General features: G+C 42.9%; 1 protein-coding gene across 3 annotated transcripts in view; it reads right to left on the bottom strand.

Moving 5' to 3' along the window:
* Positions 1-26456, bottom strand: part of MAST4 (microtubule associated serine/threonine kinase family member 4) — a 641164-nt gene that overhangs the window by 422967 nt on the left and 191741 nt on the right. For all 3 annotated transcript variants that reach the window (XM_088443937.1, XM_088443932.1, XM_088443933.1), the window contains exon 3: positions 6621-6745. In XM_088443937.1, the coding sequence (XP_088300063.1) occupies positions 6621-6745 (125 nt within the window). The remainder of the gene's footprint in view (positions 1-6620; positions 6746-26456) is intronic.

Genomic DNA, 26456 nt, shown 5'->3' with positions numbered 1-26456 from the left:
TCTACAGTCTGCACTAGTCCAGATGGGCACAGCAGACATGAAAAACACCAGCCCAGCACACAGCAGACAGCACAGACAGCCCAGATGGACACAGCAGACAGCACAGTGACAGCTGTCACAGGCACCAGCCCAGCATGGTTCAGCAGTCACCAGCCCAGGACACAGCAGATAGCACCAGCACCTCTCCCAGCCCTACACTACCCACCCTCCCTGTTCAGTCTCCACAGCCGAAGTGAAATGGCGTCCGTTGCGTGGTCCCTTATATACTACATTGATCAGAGCTGAAAGCTCGCGAACCGCGAGATTTCGTCTCTATGGCTTTGCCTCGATTTGAGAAATCCGAATACGGCGGGAACATCTGAGCCTGCTTGGATCCGACTCGGTTCTGCTAAATTTGGGTGGGTTCGGATCACTGGAAACCGAACCCGCTCATCTATAGTTTACACAGGTGCAGATGCTCCTTGCATTGTGGCTGAAAGTTTTGCAATAAGATCAAGAAACTGTGGGGGAGATTTATCAAGTCTTGGAGAGAACTAAAGTACCAACAACTCAGCTTCTATCTAATTTTTCCTAGCACAGCCTGTAAAATGACAGTTAGAAGCTGTTTGGTTGGTACATTATCTCTCTCCAAGACTTGGTACATTTCTCCCTCTGGCTGCAAGAACACTGAGTGCAGGACCATAACTATGACTGTGCGACCGGAGGCGCAGCATAAAGCGCAGGGCTCTGTGTGCAGCACCGATGCCGTCCCACGGCCCTTGCTTCTTGATAGCAGGCAGCCAGGGATATCAACGTCTATCTTTAGTCCCGAGTTGGGATTTAGACGCCGGGATAAAGACGGATTCCTGGACGTCGGTATTTCAACTACATCCCCTCCATTCTGGCCAAGTGGATTTCATTAAATACAGGGAAACCAATGACAACACCAGAGGGATCCTGAAGTTGATATCCTCTCACCATTTTCCAATTCCCATTTTCTCCTGCACTTAAGAGTGGTAAAGACTTTTGAAATGTTTATTTCAGATATTTTATAGCATATTACAGAGCCTAATACACAAATGTTCCCTATTGTGAATGGTAGGGGGCAATTCTAATAGAGATAATATGCCGCCAAACATCCTGCAATGTTCACCCCCTGTCTAAAGTATTTTCTTGCATTTCAAACCGTTCTATCCTCTCCAAACTCCCTACTGGATGCAGGAAAAGAGTTTGACTGCCTCTAGTGGGTTATGTGCAAAAAAAAAAAAAAAGTTTAAATGAATTTGGCTTGCTGGATAATAATTAAAAATCTATATAGGATAACACCACTAATATGCAGAAGATTTCCTCAGGCTCTGGCTGGGGGAAATTTTGGGGTGTGTGCGCGAAAAGACAAACCAGGTACAACCAGCAAAGGCTTCATGATGATGGTTTGCCATTGGTCCTCCTGCTATCAACTGTTTCAAAAAGGAGCAGAAGAAAACAGTTAAAGGTGCAGCCTCTGGGAAACATGCCGGCCTGCACTTTCGCCTTTTACTAGGTGATAGAGCAGCTTGAATGCTGGATTGTACTTTTTATTAAAATTCACTCCATCCACTCTGAATATATTCATGTTCCATTTAATTCCTTAGCTTTTGTGTCCCCAACCACAGGAAAGGTTAAGGAATATTTGCCAAAAGGTCAACAGCATTATAATGCATCAACCTGCAAAATGGTCTGATGCAAAGCACATTGCGCCATTCATCTCTGGCTGTGACTAGGGATACATTCACTGTGCAAGCACTTAAAAAATAATGTTATGCATTGTTTAAAAGGTTTCTCCTTAACATTTGTATCATCAGATGAATAGTGCAATGATTCACACTCTGAATAATCAGCACATCTTGCAAGGATGCAAAATAATGAGGTGTATTTCTTCAACTGAAGAACTGTAAACTCGTTTTCCACAGATAAAAGGCATTTTTCTGATGGAACGCAGTGGTTATTGCTATATGCTGCCGAGAATTATTGAAGCAGCGCTCATGAAAAGAGTGTAACTATGTTAATCCATGAATAAGTACACAAATAATATCCTCACAATCTCTAAATGAGATAAAAAAAAGGTAAAATATACCTTGGTGTACACATCAGAATGAAATTGCATAGAGATATATATTCTCATTTAGAAAGGGCAAGGAAATAGGATAATCTTTAGCAAAACAGCTTTTAAACTTTACATAAATATATCTGATCATCTCAGAAATATCACAGAATAGTGAGACAGGTAGCCTTTTCCTCCAGCTGTGATAGAACTATAAGTCCAAGCACAACTTGACATTCCCTGGTGCCCGAATGATAATTTTCTCTATTATGAGTACCAACCAATCAACTGTCACTTTTCAAGCACAGTCTGGGGGTCATTCAGACCCACTCGCGAGCAGCAGTACGCTCGCAAGTGGGTCGATGGTCCCCACTGCGCATGCGCACGACGGAGGGAGCTCCGTCGTGCGCATGCGCGAGACCCGGAGAGCGAAGGACTTTCCATCGCTCCGGGTCTCGCACCAAAGGGGGCGTGCTGTCGATGTTGATTGACAGCACGCCCCCTTTGGTGGGCGTGCCGGGGGCGTGCCTGCCAGACGGAGGCGTTCCCATGGGAACGCCTACCGTCTGAAGCCGGCCCCACTGACATCACTAGTGATGTCAGTGGGAGTGATTTTGGCTCTGATAGAGCCAAAATCACTCCTGGCCTTGCGGCTGGGAAACCCGACCGCAGGGTTTCCCTCGTAAGTCTGATGGTCGCGATGGTCAAGACCATCGCGACCATCTTTTTGCACGCTCGTATATGCTGTGGGTGGTGACCCACAGCTATACGAGCATCCAGGAGGACGCTCCATATTAATGGAGGAGGGCCCTGATTCAGAGCGAGCGCTCTGGTCAGAGTGTCCGGCTCTGAATCAGGGCCTCTATTTACAGTTAGGAGCTGATTGGTTGGTACTTTATCTCTCTCCACGACTTCGTACATCTACCCCTTAATAATGATTTTAGGAAGTCCTTTCAGGTCATGCTGAATCTGAGATTCAAAACAAGTATAGGTATTAGGATGCTAAAGAAAGAATTAACATATATCACTGGGTCTTTGTATTTACTTCCTGACAAAAGCCAGCATTATGTAAGGTCCTATGCATTCACAGTATGAGATTACATTTGTTGTCTTTTAAAATACTGGTTAGTTGAAGTGTGTATATGGTATACCTCCAGCCAGCTCCCTTGTAATGCAAATGTTTACTTATTATAATAAAAGATATTATCATTATTTCTATTTATTAGTTGTACACAGCACCATACATCAATAAACATAAAATACAGCAGATAACCATTGCATATGTACATAACATGAATACAAGACATTCAATAAAAACATTGATGGGTGGGAGACAGGTGTAAGGGTAGGGCAACTCGCTTTAGTGATAAGAGCAGGCACTAGTGAGATGTGAGCAATCGTATGGGTGAGCAGACAGTGGGGGTCATTCAGACCCGCTCGCAAGCGGGTCGATGTTACCCCAATGCGCACGCGCACGACGGAGGGAGCTCCGTCGTGCGCATGTGCGAGACCCGGACAGCAACAGCCAAGCTGTCGCTCCAGGTCTCGCACCAAAGGGGGCGTGCTGTCGATGGTGACTGACAGCACGCCCCCTTTGGTGGGCGTGCCGGGGGCGTGGCTGCCAGACGGAGGCGTTCCCATGGAAACGCCAACCGCCTGGGTCCGGCCCCATTGACATCACTAGTGATGTCAGTGGGAGTGATTTTGGCTCTGATAGAGCCAAAATCACTCCATTGCTTGCGGTCACCGAGACCCTACCGCAGGGTCTCGTTGCAAACCCGATGGTCGCGATGGTCTTGATAGTCACCCACAGCTATGTGAGCGGCCAGGAGGCCGCTCCATTTTTAGGTAGGAGGGCACTGATTCAGAGCGAGCGCTCTGGTCAGAGCGTCCGGCTCTGAATCAGGCCCAGTATCACTGAAAGACAACAAAGTAGAAATGGTGGCAGAGATAGTGCTGGGGTGAGATGGGAAAGAGAGAGTCCATTCTAAAGGAAGGGTGTAAACAGTTGGAGGGTGATCTGGGAACAAAATGAGATGGAGGGAATGATAGAGGAGCGACGAGAAAGGATGGTAAGCTTAGTAAAACATTATGTTTTGAGAGCACGTTTAAAGCTGGGGAGACTGGCAGATAGTCTGAATGGGCGAGGGGTGTGAGTTCCAGAGGAAGGGAGCACTGTGGAATAAATCTTAGAGATGAGCGTGACAGGAAGTGATCAGGGTGTAGGTAAGGCAGTGTCTTAGGGGCAGATGTACTAAGCTCTGAAAAGTGATAAATTGGAGAGTGATAAACTACCAACCAATCAACTCCTAAATGTCATTTTTCAAACAGAGCCTATAACATAACAGTAAAGAGCTGAGTGGCTGGTAGTTTATCACTTTCCAATGTATCACTTTCCAGAGCTTAGTATATCTCCCCCTAAGAAGTTAGGGCCCCATTTAATAATGAGTGATATTCCAGTTATCACTCGTTCCTAATCTTAAAACGTGCACCGACCAATCAGCTCCTACCTGTAATTTTGCAAGCTGTGTTTGAAATAGGACAGTTACGAGCAGATTGGTCGGAGCACCATTTAAGATTAGCAACGAGTGATAACAAACACATCACTCGTTATTCTGTGCCTGCTCTCAATGCCATGTTTTCTACCATTGAGCAATGGGAGGTCTGACCAGAATGACCCGATCTGGGAAGCCAAGCTACTCTCCCGGGAGAGCTCTCTGCAATTCAGAGAGTCTCATGGACATTCTGGTAGGTAACATTATTCCCATTTTTAAAATAAAACAGAAACCTTAGTGCTAGAATAGGGATCGGTATGAAACACCGCCGGTTCAAATCCCGACGCTGGAAGACCGGCAACAGAGGATCCCGTAAGGTAAGTTTTTTCACCATTACTGACCCTCTCCCCCCCCCCCCAACCCTTTCTTAGTGGTGCCTAACCCTAACACCCCCCCCCAAGTGCCTAACCCCCCCTGTAAGTGTCTAAACCTAACCTAACCTAACCCCCCTTCCCCACTGTCTAAACCTAAGTCTCCCGGGGGAGTGCCTAACCCTAAACTCCACCCGGGGGTGCCTAACCCTAAGCCCCCCTTTCCCTAGCCCAACCCTAACTCTCCCGGGGGGGTGCCTAACCCCAAGTCCGGGAGCCCTGAAACCTAACACCCGCCCCCTGCACATCTGTGCGCGCCCGCCGCCCGGATTACCTTCGTTCGGTATGCCGGGCGTCAGGCATCGGGATTTCGACGCCTATCATTAGTCCCGTCGGGATTGCACAGTTGGGAAGCCGGCGGTCGGCATCCTGACTGCATCCCCTGCAATATGTAGGAAATTTGTATATCAGGCTGTGTCAGATGTAGAATTTCATGGTCCTAAAAGCACAACAGCAGTACAGAAAAATAAAAACAAAAGTTTTAAAAAAGGCTACCTACAGAAGAATCTAATGCCATTATATTTGTTTCTGATTGAGAAGAAATGTTTATCCACTGGGCATATGACTTTTTAAACAAGAATTAGATATCCACGGCTAAAGCCAAATTGCGTGTTTGTTTTTATTACCCAAAAGTTAAAGTGATTGAAAATTTCCAGACTTTTGTAACTTTTTTTTACCAGCAGTTCTATATTACAATCTTTCTTATTCAATGCATAAGCCTAGCTCCCTAAAATGAGTAAGTAACAAGATGCCAAACTTAATTTTAGAAATGCTTCTCTGCATTAGAGACATTTGCATAAGTCTAAAAAGATTAGGAGATGGAATGAAGACATGCTCATCCTTATTACATGCACACTTAAGAAAATTACAGGCACGATAAATAAGCATAATAAAAATCTTAGGACTGTTATGGAACGACGGCTCAATGTACTTCAATTTTAAAAACCATAGTTCAAGAAAATGTTTACTTTTTAATTTACACAATTGTTATTTTGCAGTGCAGCTCACCAATCATTACAGGGAGTCAGTTATCCAGTTAGTGAGTACGCTGAGATATGCCATATTAAGCCGTGGAGGGAACAAGACAAAATCCTGCCATTCATATACAAAAGTCGAGTTCGCACAAGCTCAGTTTACAATCAGATAAATCCCAACATAATGGCTGTAAGGCACGTATATGGTACAGCCCTTGGTTTTGAAAATCCTGCCACTCTCAAGTGTGGCGCCCATATAATTAACAAGTACTTTTACCTTAATAATAGTAATGGTAATATAAGCATATACTCTGTTGAAACAATTCTCATTTAGACCAATAGCATATATGTCTTGTATTTAACAAAAAAACAACAACAAATAATGTATAGGGTAACACTTAATAGGTTTCATCATTGCAAAATTTATAATTAAATACAAATAAAACACATTGAAGTCTTAAAGAAGTGTATAGTCATGATGCTTTCAAACACAAGGACACTTAACAGCACCCTTTCCAGGGCAAGAAAGACACATTGCAACAAAATAAATATTCAGTTTATAAATGAGAACTTTACTAACTATTCTAGACCAGTACTGTTTTAGTAATATAATAAATTCATTGAATAAAAAAAAAAAAAGAATAAAACAAAGACTACTCACCAAGCTGGCTGTAAGAGAGGGAGCAGACTGGCCTTGGGCCTGGCTCCGCATTCGCACAAGATTAGAGGTTTCTGTAGATGCTTGCCATGTCTGTTGTACAGATCCAGCAGGTAGCAAGTATCTGCCTGCAAACAAACTGCAATTCAGTGCTAGAATTTTTTTTTCTAACCTATGGAGAAAATCCTTGATGATTATTCCAACAAAATGCAATAGAAGAACATATGCCAGTTATATGCCTTGTAAATAAAAACCTATCAAGAAAACAGCTTTCACGAGAACTACTTGACAACTTAAAGTGGATTATCACCAAAAGAAATTACTAATTAAAAAAGTAATAATAATAATCACAAACTTCCCTTCCAAAACAAATATTACTTTGGTGGACCTCTAGAGTATTATTATTGGGAAGGAAAATGACTTACGGATTTGCTTAGTGATGGTTGAAAACCTGTTAAATGTCCAATGGTACTTGATATTCAACATGGAGAAAATTAATGCTCGACTAATTATAAAGACTAAACAAGACTTCCATAAACAAAAAACATGCACTATAGATAAAACCCAATTATCAGACTGATGAGAGGAAAAGGGCTCTGTATGATGCCACGGTTACATCCTGCTTGAGGAGACCTCACTTTGAAATTATGTACACGATTTGCCAGAGTTTTCAACCACGATGAAGAGGAAGACCAGGGGGAGATGAATAGAGAGCACAGATGTCAACTATGTAATTGATAATGTTAATCTAATATGATATGGGGCATACTGTATAAGTCTATAAGTTATTTGCTTATTGTGAGCAAAATTACTGTAGATCTCTTTATACACTGATACAAAAATTTTATTTTACAGCTTTTTGAAATAGACTAAATTGTTATACAGTGCAGAGAACGTGTGATTTTAATCCAAACACTTCAAGATAGTTAAGATTTATAAATATTACTGAAAACTCACATATACAAGTAAGCATAAATGCTTAGACCAGCAATCCTAAACAATAAGTATTGTAACACTCTATACAATGCAAACCTATGTCTGTCGTAATTCCCCACAGTAATCAGCAAATAACCAGTGCTGGAATAAATGTGGTGTATATGATAACAATAACTGATCAATCAAGAGCGTTAGATAAAAAACACATTTAATCTTATGTTCACTGGGGATAGGTTGGTCCAAATGTACGGTAATATAAAGTAAATAGAAAAATAATAATGGAAAAAATAATAAATAAATAAATAAACGGACCAAACTGAGCAGGCATATAAATCTATGTAGAATGAAGTTAGCACAATACACTATGGTTGTAGGGCTGATCATTGCATGTCAGTCTATCTACAATGCAAATATCAAATGGGACCAATGAAAGTAATAAACAAATATACACACACTAGGAAGGGGGAGGAGAGTGGACAAGTGGGGGTGATATAATCACTTGTACATCGGGGAACAAGTATTAGAACGATCCAGTTGGATAGCAAAGTATAAAATGTTGGAATACCAGAAATATCGTGGTATAAAAATGGTAGTCAGTTAACCATACAACTAAAAAATATATATAGTTGTTGGAGTAGTACGTGAGTCTAAATGCATCATATGATATCAATGTCCTGTAAAGATCAGGCTGATGTATCTATCACAGTCCGACAGTAAACATAGAGGTCAGTCCTGAGCGGCACTTGGATCCGGATTGCCTTATCTGTGAGATGGTGAATACGGGTGACCCTGGCTCTGCAGTAGCCAAGGCCGGCACAGAATCAGCTTCACTGCTGCCCGGATGCGTGCTGGAGGTACCCTAGGGCAGGAGCGTACCTTGTCAGCCTGGAGCAGCCGCGAGTGGGAAGAGCCCACCAGCACCCACAGTCGGGATAGTGCGCCCGCTGACGGTGTGGTAGACGCTCTCACTCACCTCAACCCCGGTGTAAGTGCAGGCAGCTGGGGTGCACCAAACACCGCTGCGGCCGAGGGTATGAGTCTCAGTGGTAGCAGGGCAGGTGGAGACCGTGAGCCAGTGATGGAAAGGGGGGATAAGCTTACCGACTGATGAAGTGGTATGCACCGCTGTCAGGGGTCCTTAACGGCTTCCTCCGGCAGCTGGTGGCGATGTGCGTGCAACACAATGTTCTTCCTTATTACTGTATCCCACAGAGGCTGGTGTTAGCTTGATGATCGGTGTGTTTATCTCCAGCGCGTTTCGGCCAGTAATGGCGGCCTTTTTCAAGGATAATCGTCAGTCGTATTGTGTCTGTATTTGTGCAGTTGGAAGACACTCCTCCAGTCTTCTGAATGGAGGAAACTGCTATGCCGCGCCTCCTGATAATCCGTTGTTATGGAAGCACGGGAAACACATTCAATACAGGCAGTAAGTGCAGTGAACCACAGTGAGGGCAGACAGAAACAAGGGACTAGGAAAAATAGTATCAGAAAGTGGGGAAGAAAACGGACCCATGTTCTATCAGGAGCCCAAAGATCCCCTTAATAATCAAAGCTGTAATGGATATTACACAAATCATATCCTACTGATAATAATAACCCTTTTATTAATATTGTACACAAAAGGGTGTATTGTGCTTGCCTGGAGGGCCCAGGCTCCTAATGACATAATACAAACCCTGTAATATCTGTATATATGCTTGGATGTAGGGATTATATCCATATTGTGTATGTTACCCAATAAAATGGATTAAGTATATATTAATCAGATGCACAATATAAAATTGGAATCTGACTAGCGATGGTAATTTAAAATGAAGAAGGTGTAATTGAAGAATGACATAACCTAATGGGGGCAGCACATAGGGTCATAAGATAGTCTGGATCTCTAGATCCACATTTAATCCTAGGGGGGCTAAGGTTTTAAGATCAATGATCCATTTGATCTCTTGTCTGCTCAATTTCTTATTAAAGTCTCCTCCTCTCCAATTGGGTTTGACTAATTTGATACCTACAAATTGTAACTTGGAGGCATCCTTATGGTGCTTGGTTTTGAAATGTAATGACACGCTGTGATCTTCAAACCCTTTCAAGATGTTCCTTCTATGCTCCCCTATTCTTTGTTTTAAGCTTCTCGTAGTCTTCCCAATGTACTGTTTGCCACACGGGCAGATAAAGATATATCACACCCCTGGTGTCACAAGTGATCATATCCTGAATTTTGTTGGTGGTACCTGTAATGTTAGACCTGAATGTTAGAGTAGGTTTCGTATTCTGGTAGTGGGATGTTCTACAGTTCAGGCACCTGCCACAATGAAAAAAGCCCTTATTATTCCCCATTGAAATTGACGTTTGAGTAAAATGTAATGGCTGTTGATGAATGCAGACCAGTATAATCAGTATACCAGTATATGATAGCAGACCAGTATATCTGTGCCAGTACTTTATCTTTTGTAAGGATATTCCAATGTTTGCGTAAAATATGTTTAATAAGTTTGGATGAAGATTTGTATTCAGTAATGAAACATAAGTTGAACGTTTCTTTATGATCGATCTTGCCTGTATTGTAATTAAGAAGTTGCTCTCTATCTCCATCCAAAGCTGTCTGAAATGCTTCTTGAACTAAAGTCTTGTTATAGTTTTTCTGGAGAAATTGTTTTTTTTAGTTCATTACCTTGAGAGATATAATCTTGTGTGTCGCTGCAGTTGCGTCGCAGCCTGGTGAATTGGCCTTTAGGTATATTCGTAAGCCATGGTGGATAGTGTTCAATGCTGGATAAAATAAAACAGTTGACATCAACCTTCTTCAAATATGTTTTGGTCTCCAGCTTCTGGTCTTTAATGAAAATTTCCAGAAAGAAAAGTTTTTCTTTACTATAATCCGCCTTAAATACAAGATTGTAGGTATTGGTGTTCAGATGTTTCAGAAATCTATTCAATGTCTCTTCGGATCCTTCCCAAATGAAGAGAACATCGTTTACTGTTTAAACTATTTTTATTACCAATGCTACAGTAATTACTGCTAAATTGTCTAGATTCCAGTAACCGAGCCCATACTACATAACAAAGCATGATAAATAAGGTGTCATCTGCCCTGACACACCAACCCCTCCAGTGCAATGACTGCATCTATAAAGTTACCTTAATAAAATAATTGGCAGAAAATGAATTGACGTAAAGGGACTCTAGTCTGTTTCATTTGTCTAATGTATATATTAAATTACTTCATAAAAATATTCTTCCCATGGGACATTACTTTGTTTCTATGATGACGCGAGTGAGTCTGCAAGCAGATCTAATTTAGGTGTGGTATTTCTATCAAAATTACAGATGTGAGTGGACCTCCCTGTTTTGGTTCTAATTCATTACCGTGTTTTGTTTTGGCAAAACCACCTGGATTCAGTTTTGGATTTCATAAAAAAAAAGTCAGGTGCATAAATATTGGGACATTGGCCCTCATTCAGAGCCGTACGCTCTGAGCAGAGCGCACGCTCTGAATGAGGGCCGGGCTCCATTTTCATGGAGCGTCCTCCTGGACGCTCGTATAGCTGTGGGTCACCACCCACAGGCTATACGAGCGTGCATTTTGATGGCCGCGATGGTCGAGACCATCGCGACCATCGAAATTGCGAGCCGGAGCCTGCGGTTGAGGTTTTCAACCGCAAGCTCCGGAGTGATTTTGGCTCTATCAGAGCCAAAATCACTCCCACTGACATCACTAGTGATGTCAGTGGGCCGGCTTCTGACGGGAGGCGTTCCCGTGGGAACGCCCCCGTCAGGGAGGCACGCCCCCGGCACGCCCACCAAAGGGGGCGTGCTGTCAATCAACATTGACAGCACGCCCCCTTTGATCGGACACAACGAGCGAAGGACTTTCCTTCACTCGTCGCGTCTGGCGCATGCGCACGACGGAGCTCCCTCCGTCGTGCGCATGCTCAGTGCATAACATCGACCCACTTGCGAGCGGACAGCCGCTCGTGAGTGGGTCTGAATCAGGCCCATTGACAGAATTTTCATATTTTGGCCTATATTCACCACCACAATGGCTTTGAAATGAAACAAACAAGATGTGCTTTAACTGCAGACTTTCAGATTTAATTTGAGGGTAATTACATCCAAATCAGGTGAACGGTGTAGGAATTACAATGGTTTCTATATGTGCCTCCCACTTTTTAAGGGGCCAAAAGTAATGGGACAAACTAAACAATCCTAAATCTAACTTTCACTTTTTAATACTTTTTTGCAAATCTTTTGCAGGCAATTACAGCCTGAAGTCTGGAACGCATAAACATCACTAGACGCTGGGTTTCATCCCTGGCGATGCTCTGCCAGGCCTCTACTGCAAATGTATTCAGTTCCTGCTTGTTCTTGGGGCATTTTCCCTTCAGTTTTATCTTCATCAAGTGAAATGCATGCTCAATCGGATTCAGGTCAGAGGATTGACTTGGCCATTGCATAACATTCCACTTTTTAGCCTTAAAAAACACTTTGGTTGCTTTTGAGCATATAATATTGCCCGAAACACTTCAGAATTCATTCTGCTGCTTTTGTCAGCAGTCACACCATCAATAAATACAAGGGAACCAGTTCCATTGGCAGCCATACATGCCCATGCCATGACACTACCACCGCCATGCTTCACTGATGAGGTGGTATGTTTTGGATCATGAGCAGTTCCTATCATTCTCCATACTCTTCTCTTCCCATCACTCTGGTACAAGTTGATCTTTGGCTCATCTGTCCAAAGGATGTTGTTCCAGAACTGTAATGGCTTTTTTAGATGTTGTTTGGCAAACTCTAATCTGGTCTTCCTGTTTTTGAGGCTCACCAAAGGTTTACATCTTGTGGTGAACCCTCTATATTCACTCTTGTGAAGTCTTCTCTTGATTGTTGACTTTGACACATATACACCTACCTCCTGGAGAGTGTTCTTGATTTGGCCAACTGTGAAGGGGTTTTTTTTCACCAGGGAAATAATTCTTCTGTCATCCACCACAGTTGTTTTCCAGGTCTTTTGGTGTTGCTGAGCTCTCCAGTGCGTTCTTTCTTTTTAAGAATGTTCAAAACAGTTGATTTGGCCACACCTAATGTTTTTGCTATCTCTCTGATGGGTTTGTTTTGATTTTTCAGCCTAATGATGGCTTGCTTCACTGATAGTGACAGCTCTTTGGATTTCATATTGAGAGTCGACAGCAACTGATTCCAAATGCAAATGTCACACCTAGAATCAACTCCAGACCTTTTACCTGCTTAATTGATAATGAAATAATGAGGGAATAGCCCACACCTGTCCATGAAATAGCTTTTGCGTTGATAGTCCCATTACCTTTGGCCCCTTAAAAAGTGGGAGGCACATATAGAAACCGTTGTAATTCCTACACCAATCACCTGATTTGGATGTAATTACCCTCAAATTAAATCTGAAAGTCTGCAGTTAAAGCACATCTTGTTTGTTTCATTACAAAGCCATTGTGGTGGTGAATAGAGGCCAAAATATGAAAATTCTGTCAATGTTCCAATATTTATGCACCTGACTGTAGATAAAAACGGCTAAAATTATGTAATTTTGACATGTTTACATGCAATCCAAAAGCGGAGTTCAGCTTTTAAATCCAAGGTCCGAACTGAAAGCAGACCTGTGCCGGAACTCTGTTCTACTTGGATCCCCAAAGTGATTCCGAATTGGGACTCGATTCGACACCCCTAAATTCGGGTGTGTTTGAATTTCAGGAAAACCGAACCGCACATCTCTAATACAATATTTTGGAGGCATGGCCTATTGACATGGCCCCCTCGCAGCCCTATCTTGCCACAGATTTATGGATTTTTTAATGCAGCTGCAAACAAATCTCCACAAATCTGGCAGTACCATAAGTGCAGCATATAGCACCTAATTGGATTGAGCCCTTGGACTAACTTATACATTCCCCTAAGGCACAATTGAGCACAGAAATATGCTCAATGTCCAGGTCCATCTATTTCAGTGACATCACATCAGTATGATCGACTGCACTATCCACTCCTCCAACTGTATTAGATCCCATGAAAGAGGTAACATTACGTCATACATGCCTACCCTCCCGGTTTTTGCGGGACGCTCCCGATTTTTCGGGTTACCCCCCGCACCCCCGGAAGGGTAGTCATTTCTCCTGCATTAGGTAGTGGGCAGAATGAGGAGAATGCAAAAAAAATGGTAGTTGCTCAGATCAGCTTAATTGCATAACACATGTGCTTGTAAAGGGCGGGGTTTACTCTGAACACAGAAAAAAGGTAGGTTAGTTCTCAGCTTATATATGTACTGTTATCATGCAGTACATCAATTGTAATTATAGGACCCAGAGTGGGTGCTACCATTATGTAGCAATAATTATTTTGTGGTGAGCGTTTGGGAGTGGGGCCCCCGGGGGGGGGGTTCTGACTGGGCCTTTTTCCCTTTTTCGTGTGATGCCCTGGGGATGGCCCTTGGTTGGAATTTTTTTGGGGTGCCTTGGTTCTCGGACGTGAGCCCCTTAATATTAGGGACGCCAGTATAGAGGAGCCTTGACGATTGGCCTGGCGCTTATTCATATATTTGCAAATGTGTGTAACTAATACCTCTAAATCTCTATTATCATGTAGGATTTAAGTATTGTTTTTGCTGCAGTGTGCTGGGGGGCAAATCTCTTTTTTTCTGTGTTCAGAGTAAACCCCGCCCTTTACAAGCACCTGTGTTATGCAATTAAACTGATCTGAGCAACTACCATTTTTTTTGCAAGTTTGGAGAGGCATGAAGGCAGTCAGCATTAGGAGGAGGTGCTGATGCTTATAGTGCCATGTGGAGGTTTTTTGGGGTACCTCCAAGGTAAGTTAGCTCTCAGCTTATATATGTACTGTTATCATGCAGTAAATCAATTGTAATTATATGACCCAGAGTGGGTGCTACCATTATGTAGCAATAATTATTTTAGGGTGAGCGTTTGGGAGTGGGGCCCCCGGGGGGGTTCTGACTGGGACTTTCTCATGGCATCACCACTTAATTCACATAGAATACTTTTATCACTTCTCTATTTGTTTGTACATTATTTATGTCATTTTAATTCTTTATCATTTCATTAACACTTATTGATTTATCTTTACACATGTTTTCTTTATAATTCACTATCACCTTTTTCCCTTTTTCGTGTGATGCCATGGGGATGGCCCTTGGTTGGAATTTTTTTGGGGTGCCTTGCTTCTCGGACGTGAGCCCCTTAATATTAGGGACGCCAGTATAGAGGAGCCTTGACGATTGGCCTGGCGCTTATTCATATATTTGCAAATGTGTGTAACTAATACCTCTAAATCTCTATTATCATTTAGGATTTAAGTATTGTTTTTGCTGCAGTGTGCTGGGGGGCAAATCTCTCTTTTTTTTCGGAGAATACCTGCGGCGATCGCGGGTCTCCGTGTAGGGGGCGGGGCTTAAAACATGATTCTACATTAATCATGTCATTTGGCTCCGCCCCCTATGCAAATTCTAACCAATCGCGGCAATTTAACTGCAAGGAGGTGGGGCTTAATGACGAGAATAGTCAGGTCCCGCCCCCATCGACCCCCTCCTACTTCTCTTACCCGGGCTTCTCCCGGGAAGAGATCTGCAAAGGTAGGCAACTCTGCATTACCTGTTCATATCTACTGAACATCACAGTTTATTACAGAGTTGCAGAGGAATCCAGGTTAACATGGAACAACTGTGTGTATACAGGTTGAGTCACCCATATCCAAATATTCCGAAATACAGAATTTTTTTGGCTTGACTGAGATAATGAAACCTTTGATTTTTGATGGTTCAATGTACACTAACTTTGTCTAAGGCACAAATTATTACAAATATTGTATACAATTGCCTTCAGGCTGTGTGTATAAGGTGTATATGAAACATAACTTAATTTTATCTATGTACTGAAACTTTGTTTGAGCCACAAAATTATTGAAAATATTGTATAAAATGACCTGCAGGCTGTGTGTATAAGGTGTATATAACACTCAAATGCATTCTGTGTGTATATTTGAGTCCCATTCCCAAGATATTTAATTATGATGTGCAAATATTCCAAAATACTGAATATTCCGTTAACCGACGTTTCAAAGCCTCCAGGCTTTTTTATCAAGGTTCACAATATAAAGTATACATGAATAAAGAAACAAGCGTCTTACCTTATATAGGCCATTAGGTTCACTGACCTGCTGCAGACCGGGGTGCTGGGAGGGACGCTCATTGTGGTCGGGTCCCCTCAGCAATGATGTCATCACAGCGCAGCCGGGAAGCCATAGCAACCAGCTTGTTGCCGGAAGTCTCTCCCCGGTCTGCCAATTAGAGCATGAAGGACAACATTAAAACAAGAGTATAACATTACAATACATACAGGCTACGGATCGCAGTCATGTACTGATGTATAGGCCTAACAAAAATGGGCATTAATGAAATATGTCAAATACAGTTCCTCCAATGATAATGACTGTTAATAGGTTGATAAACCAAACTACGGCTATATATTCACAATCTACATCTATATAAACGATAGACCCGGTAATAAGAACATCGAAACTCTACACATAATATACATACAGTGAAAGGACACTTTCTTGTGACTCAGATGTATTAGAAAAAAGGGAAGATGTAATTTATCATTCATACAGACATATATGGTAAAATGCTCTCAAAATGCTGAAACCTAGAATTAGTGCTTTTAGGGGATTAATCCATTACAGTATTCCAATTGATTTTTTCATTCAATCCCTAAGGAGAAATGGTATCCAGTTGGTAAATCCATCTGGTCTCCAAGCGCAAGAGTTTACCCGCTCTGTCTCCTCCTCGTAATGCGACCAGGGGGATGTGGTCGATGACCATATGTAGAAGTGAATCGAGAGTATGTCCATGTTCCAGAAAGTGCCGGGCGATGTAGTTTTGTTTAATAAAGCCATTTTAATGGCTGAGCGGTGTAAAGCCATTCATTCCCGTATAGTGCAAGTAGTTTGTCTTACATAATAAAGTCTGCATGGACAAAAGATGATGTACACAGCAAAAGTTGAAAGACAGTTCAAAACAAATTTAATGTTGAAAGATTTTTTTTTGTGCGGATGTTTGAAGGAGTCCCCAGTGATCATATGTGAGCAAGTGGTACAATGGAGGCATTTGTAACACCCGGGGGTTCTTCTAAAAAATGACATTGATGGCTGTGTTTTCTGAGTAAGATCTGTAATGTCTGTACGCACAACGATGTCTCGAATATTCCGACCCCTAGTGAAACATGCCATTGGAGTTTTGTTCCTCAGACTAGGGAGATCTTTGTCCGTTTTGATAATGGGCCACAATGCCCTTGTCGCTCTTTGGACCACAGGACTAGCAGTTTGAAATTCCATTTTCCAAGGAATTATGTCTTTCTTATCTTTAGCTGTAGGGTACAGTAATGTGTCTCTAGACAATTTAATGACTTCCTCTTTTGCTTTCCTAAGGGAAGACAACTCATATCCTCTCACTACAAATGTGTCAATAATTTCGTGATTCTGACTGCAAGAATCATTTGTGATTTGGGTAACCCGTTCTTAAGGGGTTTCAGATGATGGCTACTGGCTAACAGTAGAGAGAATACGCTTATTTGTACTATGGACATCAGTAGTCTATATACGTCAATACCTCATTCCGGAGGGCTCGAAGCGTTTCGATGTTCGATGAATCATCAAAAAGTGACCAGTTTTAACATTGATTTTTTTCATGACATTGCTTGAACTTACGCTTACCAGGAATTACATCATTTATAATGGCGCTTTATACCAACAATTATCTGGATGCGCAATGGGTAGCAATGTCGCACCTTCGTATGCAAACGTATATATGTTTCAAGAGGAATTTAAGATGTTTTTCACGGATCCACATATCTACAAGCACATCTTACTATATTCAAGATACATAGACGATTTATGCCACTGATTCACCCATTAAATTATCAATACAACAAGAAAACCCTTAACTATCTTGATGTTCAAGTGTCCATCGCTGATGGTAAAATCTCAACAGGCGTGTTCAGTAAGGCTACCGATAAAACACTGTACTGTTAGCCAGTAGCCATCATCCGAAACCCCTTAAGAACGGGTTACCCAAATCACAAATGATTCGGGCAGTCAGAAGCACGAGTGACCCTGTGCAAGTTGTTTTGGAAATAGTCAAAATTATTGACACATTTGTAGTGAGAGGATATGAGCTGTCTTCCCTTAGGAAAGCAAAAGAGGAAGTCATTAAATTGTCTAGAGACACATTACTGTGCCCTACAACTAAAGATAAGAAAGACATAATTCTTTGGGAAATGGAATTTCAAATTGCTAGTCCCGTGGTCCAAAGAGCGACAAGGGCATTGTGGTCCATTATCATAACAGACAAAGATCTCCCTAGTCTGCGGAACAAAACTCCAATGGCATGTTTCACTAGGGGTCGGAATATTCGAGACATAGTAGTCCGTACGGACATTACAGATCTTACTCAGAAAACACAACCATCAATGTCATTTTTTAGAAGAACCCCCGGGTGTTACAAATGCCTCCATTGTACCACTTGCTCAGATATGATCACTGGGGACTCCTTCAAACATCCGCACAAAAATAAATCTTTCAACATTAAATTTGTTTTGAACTGTCTTTCAACTTTTGCTGTGTACATCAACTTTTGTCCATGCGGACTTTATTATGTAGGATAAACTACTTGCACTATATGGGAATGAATGGCTTTACACCGCTCAGCCATTAAAATGGCTTTATTAAAGAAAACTACAGATCAACCCGTCGCCTGGCACTTTCTGGAACATGGACATACTCTCGCTACACTTCAACATATGGTCATCGACCACATTCCCGTCGCATTACGAGGAGGAGACAGAGCGGGTAAACTCTTGCGCTTGGAGACAAAATGGATTTACCAACTGGATACCATTTCTCCTAAGGGATTGAATGAAAAAATCAATTGGAATACTGTAATTAATCCCCTAAAAAGCACTAATTCTAGGTTTCAGCACTTTAAGAGCATTTTACCATATATGTCTGTATGTCTGTATGAATGATAAATTACATCTTCCCTTTTGTCTAATACATCCGAGTCACAAGACAGTGTTCTTTCACTGTATGTATATTATGTGTAGAGTTTCGAAGTTCTCCCTCCAGTCTTATTACTGGGCCTATCATTTATATAGATGTAGATTGTGAATATATGGCCGTAGTTTGGTTTAGCAACCTATTAACAGTCGTTATCATTGGAGGAACTGTATTTGACATATTTCATTAATGCCCATTTTTGTTAGGCCTATACATCAGTACATGACTGCAATCCTTAGCCTGTATGTATTGTAATATTATACTCTTGTTTTAATGTTGTCTTTTGTGCTCTGCTTGGCAGACCGGGGAGACACTTTCGCCAACAAGCTGGTTGCTATGGCTTCCCAGCTGCGCTGTCATGACGTCTCATCGTGTCCGTGTCCTGGGGGACCCGGACACGATGAGCGTTGCTCCCAGCACCCCGGTCTGCAGCAGATCAGTGAACCTAATGGCCTATTTAAGGTAATACGCTTGTTCTTTATTCATGTATACTTTATATTGTGAACCTTGATAAAGCCTGGAGGCTTTGAAACATCGGTTTTTATACCAATACAAATGCTATATTCAATACAGTCTTGGAGTGCCGCAGTTTTTCATTTTGCTACAGTATCCATTTACATAACCCCTTGCCCACAAGTCTCTCCTAGTAAGAACTGCATCTGTCCTCTACAGTACTTTACGTGACATCTACATCTACAGTACCGTACGACGAAGTAATCAGGCGGCTGTAGTGTAGAGGTAAGAAATCGAACTTCTACATTGCAGACGTCTGTACAACCCGGTTCCGGGTTTGAAACCTGGAAGGTTAAACTTTTTTTTAATTATTATTACTATTATTAGACAGTCAAGGTTACACTTTTTATTTTTGAATATTATTATTACACAGTCAGTGTGTAATACGGAGATCCCACTTTCACTGTGTGTGAATAATGACCCGCTACTTTATGATCTTCCATATTGTACACAATGGCAAAGTGCTACAAGGGTATGGCTATGGCGCAGCGCCACTGGCAATGCATTGCACCCCTCCACTGGGCATGCGCCAGAAATCCCATTTGTACCGTAACCCCTCGGAGCTGGCTAACAGTCACCACAGCGCCAACTGTGCAGACATTGACGCAATTTTGCGGTTTAAACGCAGTCAGTTTGTAATGCAGATACCTCTCTCTCAAACAGAGCCAACTATCAGTTACTGAACTCATAAAATCACTAAAGTTTTCAAGTCTGGGACAGCATCGACATTGACGCAAGTTTGCGCTCTAATGCACAGTCAGTTTGTAATACAGAGACTTCCCTCCCAAACAAAGCCCACTACTGTAGCACTTTCTGAAGTCATGAAATGACTATTGTCAGCATGCGCCAACCGCGCTAACATTGACGCAATTTTGCGGTTTAAAACGCACAGCCAGTTTGTAATGCAGAGCCCTCTCTCTTAAACAGAGCCCACTACCAGTTGCTGGTCATAAAAAATGAGTATAGTGTCCAAGTCTGGGACAGCGCCGGCATTGACGCAAGTTTGCGTTCTAAGGTACAGTTCAGTATGTACAGTAATACAAAATCCAACTTTCGCTGTTTGACTCCCGAAGCACTGGGCATGCGTTCCACATGTACTGTATTGAATACTGAATATTTTAAGTGAAGATTTTAAAAATAATAAAAAAAAACATATTTTCAAGGTCTCAAACCCACGGAACAAGAAGAAGGGAGAATCAGTGAGACTAGGCATTACACCGCTAGGCTACACGCTTCACCCATTACTAGAGTTCTGTAGTTTGTAAAGTAATGAAACCACTACAATGTCTACGTCTGGGACAGTGCCGACAGTATTTACATTTGCGCAAGTGTGATTTCAACCGCACAGTCAGTGTGTAATACAGAGTTTAATGATTTCAAACTTTATCAGACATTCTTCTTTCGCTTTAGTATACATTCCTGATTCCATGTGGAAAACGCTGTAATACTGTATAGTGTACCGAATCACCGCTTCTGTTAACCAATCATCGGGCGGTGATACATAACATACACTGGAAATCAGACGCATGCGCTATGTAGTTTAGGAAAAGTGACACCTGGTGGGCAAAAAGTTGTATTACACGTAATGACTTTTTTCCAGCGTTACGCTACGCTACGCTACATTACTAAACTTTCTTTGTGACGCGACTCATGGCGTTGTGTGTGGCGCGCCATGCGTGGCGTGAGAGATAACGCTATGATGCAACATAATACCTGGGCACATCGGTACTTCTGTATACAACCAATCAGCTGCAACACTAGCAGGAGTGTCGGTCCATATTGCAACCATATATATATATATATATATATATATATATATATATACACACACGATTTATTATTAATAGTTATTTACATAGTGCACACATATTATGCAACACTTTTATAGAGAATATTTCGTCATTCACATCAGTCCCTGCCCCGGTGGAGTTTATGTTTTATGTTCCCTATCACACACACTTACACACATGTGTGCACACTGGGGCTACTTTTTTGACAGGAGCGAATTAACCTTCAGGTATGTTTTAGGGTATGAAAGAGAACCAAATCACCCGGAGGAAACTCACACAAATACAGGGATAACATACAAACTCCACACATATATCGCCATGGTCAGGAACTGAAATCATTGCCTCAGAGCTGTGAGGCAGCAATGCTAACTACTGTGCCAACTATGCTTCAGCCATGTTTTACAGCTGAAGAAAAAAGGGTTTGTGGTTTTGCGATCATTGTTTCTAAATTGCAAGGAAATAGGAAAAATCTTCTCGGTGTTTATGCATAGAATTGTTGTGCATGCTTTCAGTGTTGCCAAAATCATAGCTTTATCTGCTCTTTCCATACAGACACAGATTTAAAGGAGCTTTTGACAACTGCATAATGAACCAATATTGTATGATGTTTGAACGTTGAATACTGGATAATGCCACCTGGTTACATCCTGAAAGAAATGTTCACACCTACAAAGCTCCGAAAGTCACTTTCTATAATGTATGGCTACAAAGGAGCTTGTGCTGATCAGTGATAATGGAGGCTGTAAGGAAACTGTATGTATAGGCTCTAATTGAGTATACATCCTACATGCAAGTCAGACGGCAATTATTACAGTTTATGGCTGTCATTCAGAGAATAAAATGTACTTAACTACTACAGTGCATAGCAAAAACCAGGGAAGGGGAATGGGGGAGGTTAGATGAGCACAGGATGAGAGAATATCATAAGTATGTGTAAGGTTATATGGTATAAAGAATCCACAATCATCAGGGTCCAAAACCCTATGGTTAATAGGGATGTAGGGAAATGACAAAGTGGAGGTGCTCCCCTGAGAGTATAGATCAATAGGAAAAAACAGGGAGAAAAAAAGAACTCTCTGGTTGGGGTCACTCTTAAATTGTAGTAGATTAGTAATTAATAAATAACATTTAATAGATATGCATTAAAATGACTGCCATATTACAGTACAAATCCTCAATTAAAGTATTAAAGGACATAAAGAGACGAGACAAAACGAAACATGAAAATTAGCGCTGATATATAGAAAGCAAAGTGAAATGTTCATCAGTGGGGTGATGTCAGGAGAAAGGGGATTGCTGGTATAATCCTGTAATCCTGGAATGATTGTTTTTTGCTTATGGGCACTCTCATTATAGCCTGATCTGTATAGGTTCCTGCTAGGGGTGAGCGGGTTCGGATTTCTGAAATCCGAACCCCCCCGAGCCCCCCCGATCCGAGTCCGATCCGAGTCAGGCTCGACTTTTCCCGCCTGACTCGGATTCTGAAATCGAGGCAAAACGTCATCTTCCCGCCTTCCGAGTCTCGCGGGTTTTGGATCCTATATAAGGTACCCACGTCGGCGCCATTTTCTCACTCGGCTGTGGACAGTGAAGAGGGAGGGTGGGAGTTAGGGCTGTGTAGTGTAGTGTAGTGTAGTGCTGCTGTTGTCCACTACTTCAAAGTCCATAGGGGCTGGCTGTGTTGTGCTGTGCTGCTGTTGTTAATAGGGGATGTGTCCACTACTTCAAAGTCCATAGGGGCTGGCTGGACTGTGTTGTGCAGTCAGTTCTCCATAGGGGCTGTGTCCACTCCAAAGTCCTGTGCAGTGTCCCAGTCCTAAAGAGGTGCTGTAGTGTTGTCCAGGGGGTGCTCTGTCCATCAGGGGTGCTCCCCCCAAGTGCTAAAAATATAATATATTTTCTGTGTTTGTGAATTGTGTGCGCAGTAGCCGCACGTGCATCAACAAAGTAGTGCCAAGCGTGCGCCTGTGTCATAAGTAAAGGGCCGGCTGGCTTGACCGTTAAAGGGTGCTGTAACCCCCGAAAGTACACTCCAGTCCAAACCAAAAAAAAATTATTTTCTGTGTTTGTGAATTGTGTGCGCAGTAGCCGCACGTGCATCAACAAAGTAGTGCCAAGCGTGCGCCTGTGTCATAAGTAAAGGGCCGGCTGGCTTGACCGTTAAGGGTGCTGTAACCCCCGAAAGTACACTCCAGTCCAAACCAAAAAAAAAATTATTTTCTGTGTTTGTGAATTGTGTGCGCAGTAGCCGCACGTGCATCAACAAAGTAGTGCCAAGCGTGCGCCTGTGTCATAAGTAAAGGGCCGGCTGGCTTGACCGTTAAAGGGTGCTGTAACCCCCGAAAGTACACTCCAGTCCAAACCAAAAAAAAATTATTTTCTGTGTTTGTGAATTGTGTGCGCAGTAGCCGCACGTGCATCAACAAAGTAGTGCCAAGCGTGCGCCTGTGTCATAAGTAAAGGGCCGGCTGGCTTGACCGTTAAGGGTGCTGTAACCCCCGAAAGTACACTCCAGTCCAAACCAAAAAAAAAATTATTTTCTGTGTTTGTGAATTGTGTGCGCAGTAGCCGCACGTGCATCAACAAAGTAGTGCCAAGCGTGCGCCTGTGTCATAAGTAAAGGGCCGGCTGGCTTGACCGTTAAAGGGTGCTGTAACCCCCAAAGTACACTCCAGTCCAAACCAAAAAAAAAATTATTTTCTGTGTTTGTGAATTGTGTGCGCAGTAGCCGCACGTGCATCAACAAAGTAGTGCCAAGCGTGCGCCTGTGTCATAAGTAAAGGGCCGGCTGGCTTGACCGTTAAAGGGTGCTGTAACCCCCAAAGTACACTCCAGTCCAAACCAAAAAAAAAATTATTTTCTGTGTTTGTGAATTGTGTGCGCAGTAGCCGCACGTGCATCAACAAAGTAGTGCCAAGCGTGCGCCTGTGTCATAAGTAAAGGGCCGGCTGGCTTGACCGTTAAAGGGTGCTGTAACCCCCGAAAGTACACTCCAGTCCAAACCAAAAAAAAATTATTTTCTGTGTTTGTGAATTGTGTGCGCAGTAGCCGCACGTGCATCAACAAAGTAGTGCCAAGCGTGCGCCTGTGTCATAAGTAAAGGGCCGGCTGGCTTGACCGTTAAAGGGTGCTGTAACCCCCAAAGTACACTCCAGTCCAAACCAAAAAAAAAATTATTTTCTGTGTTTGTGAATTGTGTGCGCAGTAGCCGCACGTGCATCAACAAAGTAGTGCCAAGCGTGCGCCTGTGTCATAAGTAAAGGGCCGGCTGGCTTGACCGTTAAAGGGTGCTGTAACCCCCGAAAGTACACTCCAGTCCAAACCAAAAAAAATTATTTTCTGTGTTTGTGAATTGTGTGCGCAGTAGCCGCACGTGCATCAACAAAGTAGTGCCAAGCGTGCGCCTGTGTCATAAGTAAAGGGCCGGCTGGCTTGACCGTTAAAGGGTGCTGTAACCCCCGAAAGTACACTCCAGTCCAAACCAAAAAAAAATTATTTTCTGTGTTTGTGAATTGTGTGCGCAGTAGCCGCACGTGCATCAACAAAGTAGTGCCAAGCGTGCGCCTGTGTCATAAGTAAAGGGCCGGCTGGCTTGACCGTTAAAGGGTGCTGTAACCCCCGAAAGTACACTCCAGTCCAAACCAAAAAAAAAATTATTTTCTGTGTTTGTGAATTGTGTGCGCAGTAGCCGCACGTGCATCAACAAAGTAGTGCCAAGCGTGCGCCTGTGTCATAAGTAAAGGGCCGGCTGGCTTGACCGTTAAAGGGTGCTGTAACCCCCGAAAGTACACTCCAGTCCAAACCCAAAAAAAATTATTTTCTGTGTTTGTGAATTGTGTGCGCAGTAGCCGCACGTGCATCAACAAAGTAGTGCCAAGCGTGCGCCTGTGTCATAAGTAAAGGGCCGGCTGGCTTGACCGTTAAGGGTGCTGTAACCCCCGAAAGTACACTCCAGTCCAAACCAAAAAAAAAATTATTTTCTGTGTTTGTGAATTGTGTGCGCAGTAGCCGCACGTGCATCAACAAAGTAGTGCCAAGCGTGCGCCTGTGTCATAAGTAAAGGGCCGGCTGGCTTGACCGTTAAAGGGTGCTGTAACCCCCAAAGTACACTCCAGTCCAAACCAAAAAAAAAATTATTTTCTGTGTTTGTGAATTGTGTGCGCAGTAGCCGCACGTGCATCAACAAAGTAGTGCCAAGCGTGCGCCTGTGTCATAAGTAAAGGGCCGGCTGGCTTGACCGTTAAAGGGTGCTGTAACCCCCAAAGTACACTCCAGTCCAAACCAAAAAAAAAATTATTTTCTGTGTTTGTGAATTGTGTGCGCAGTAGCCGCACGTGCATCAACAAAGTAGTGCCAAGCGTGCGCCTGTGTCATAAGTAAAGGGCCGGCTGGCTTGACCGTTAAAGGGTGCTGTAACCCCCGAAAGTACACTCCAGTCCAAACCAAAAAAAAATTATTTTCTGTGTTTGTGAATTGTGTGCGCAGTAGCCGCACGTGCATCAACAAAGTAGTGCCAAGCGTGCGCCTGTGTCATAAGTAAAGGGCCGGCTGGCTTGACCGTTAAAGGGTGCTGTAACCCCCAAAGTACACTCCAGTCCAAACCAAAAAAAAAATTATTTTCTGTGTTTGTGAATTGTGTGCGCAGTAGCCGCACGTGCATCAACAAAGTAGTGCCAAGCGTGCGCCTGTGTCATAAGTAAAGGGCCGGCTGGCTTGACCGTTAAAGGGTGCTGTAACCCCCGAAAGTACACTCCAGTCCAAACCAAAAAAAAATAATTTTCTGTGTTTGTGAATTGTGTGCGCAGTAGCCGCACGTGCATCAACAAAGTAGTGCCAAGCGTGCGCCTGTGTCATAAGTAAAGGGCCGGCTGGCTTGACCGTTAAAGGGTGCTGTAACCCCCAAAGTACACTCCAGTCCAAACCAAAAAAAAAATTATTTTCTGTGTTTGTGAATTGTGTGCGCAGTAGCCGCACGTGCATCAACAAAGTAGTGCCAAGCGTGCGCCTGTGTCATAAGTAAAGGGCCGGCTGGCTTGACCGTTAAAGGGTGCTGTAACCCCCGAAAGTACACTCCAGTCCAAACCAAAAAAAATTATTTTCTGTGTTTGTGAATTGTGTGCGCAGTAGCCGCACGTGCATCAACAAAGTAGTGCCAAGCGTGCGCCTGTGTCATAAGTAAAGGGCCGGCTGGCTTGACCGTTAAAGGGTGCTGTAACCCCCGAAAGTACACTCCAGTCCAAACCAAAAAAAAATTATTTTCTGTGTTTGTGAATTGTGTGCGCAGTAGCCGCACGTGCATCAACAAAGTAGTGCCAAGCGTGCGCCTGTGTCATAAGTAAAGGGCCGGCTGGCTTGACCGTTAAAGGGTGCTGTAACCCCCGAAAGTACACTCCAGTCCAAACCAAAAAAAAAATTATTTTCTGTGTTTGTGAATTGTGTGCGCAGTAGCCGCACGTGCATCAACAAAGTAGTGCCAAGCGTGCGCCTGTGTCATAAGTAAAGG

This window comes from Taudactylus pleione, unplaced genomic scaffold (assembly GCF_031769625.1).
Source record: "Taudactylus pleione unplaced genomic scaffold, aTauple2 ptg000336l, whole genome shotgun sequence".
Taxonomy (NCBI): domain Eukaryota; kingdom Metazoa; phylum Chordata; class Amphibia; order Anura; family Myobatrachidae; genus Taudactylus; species Taudactylus pleione.
This window is presented reverse-complemented; position numbering and strand designations above follow the sequence as displayed.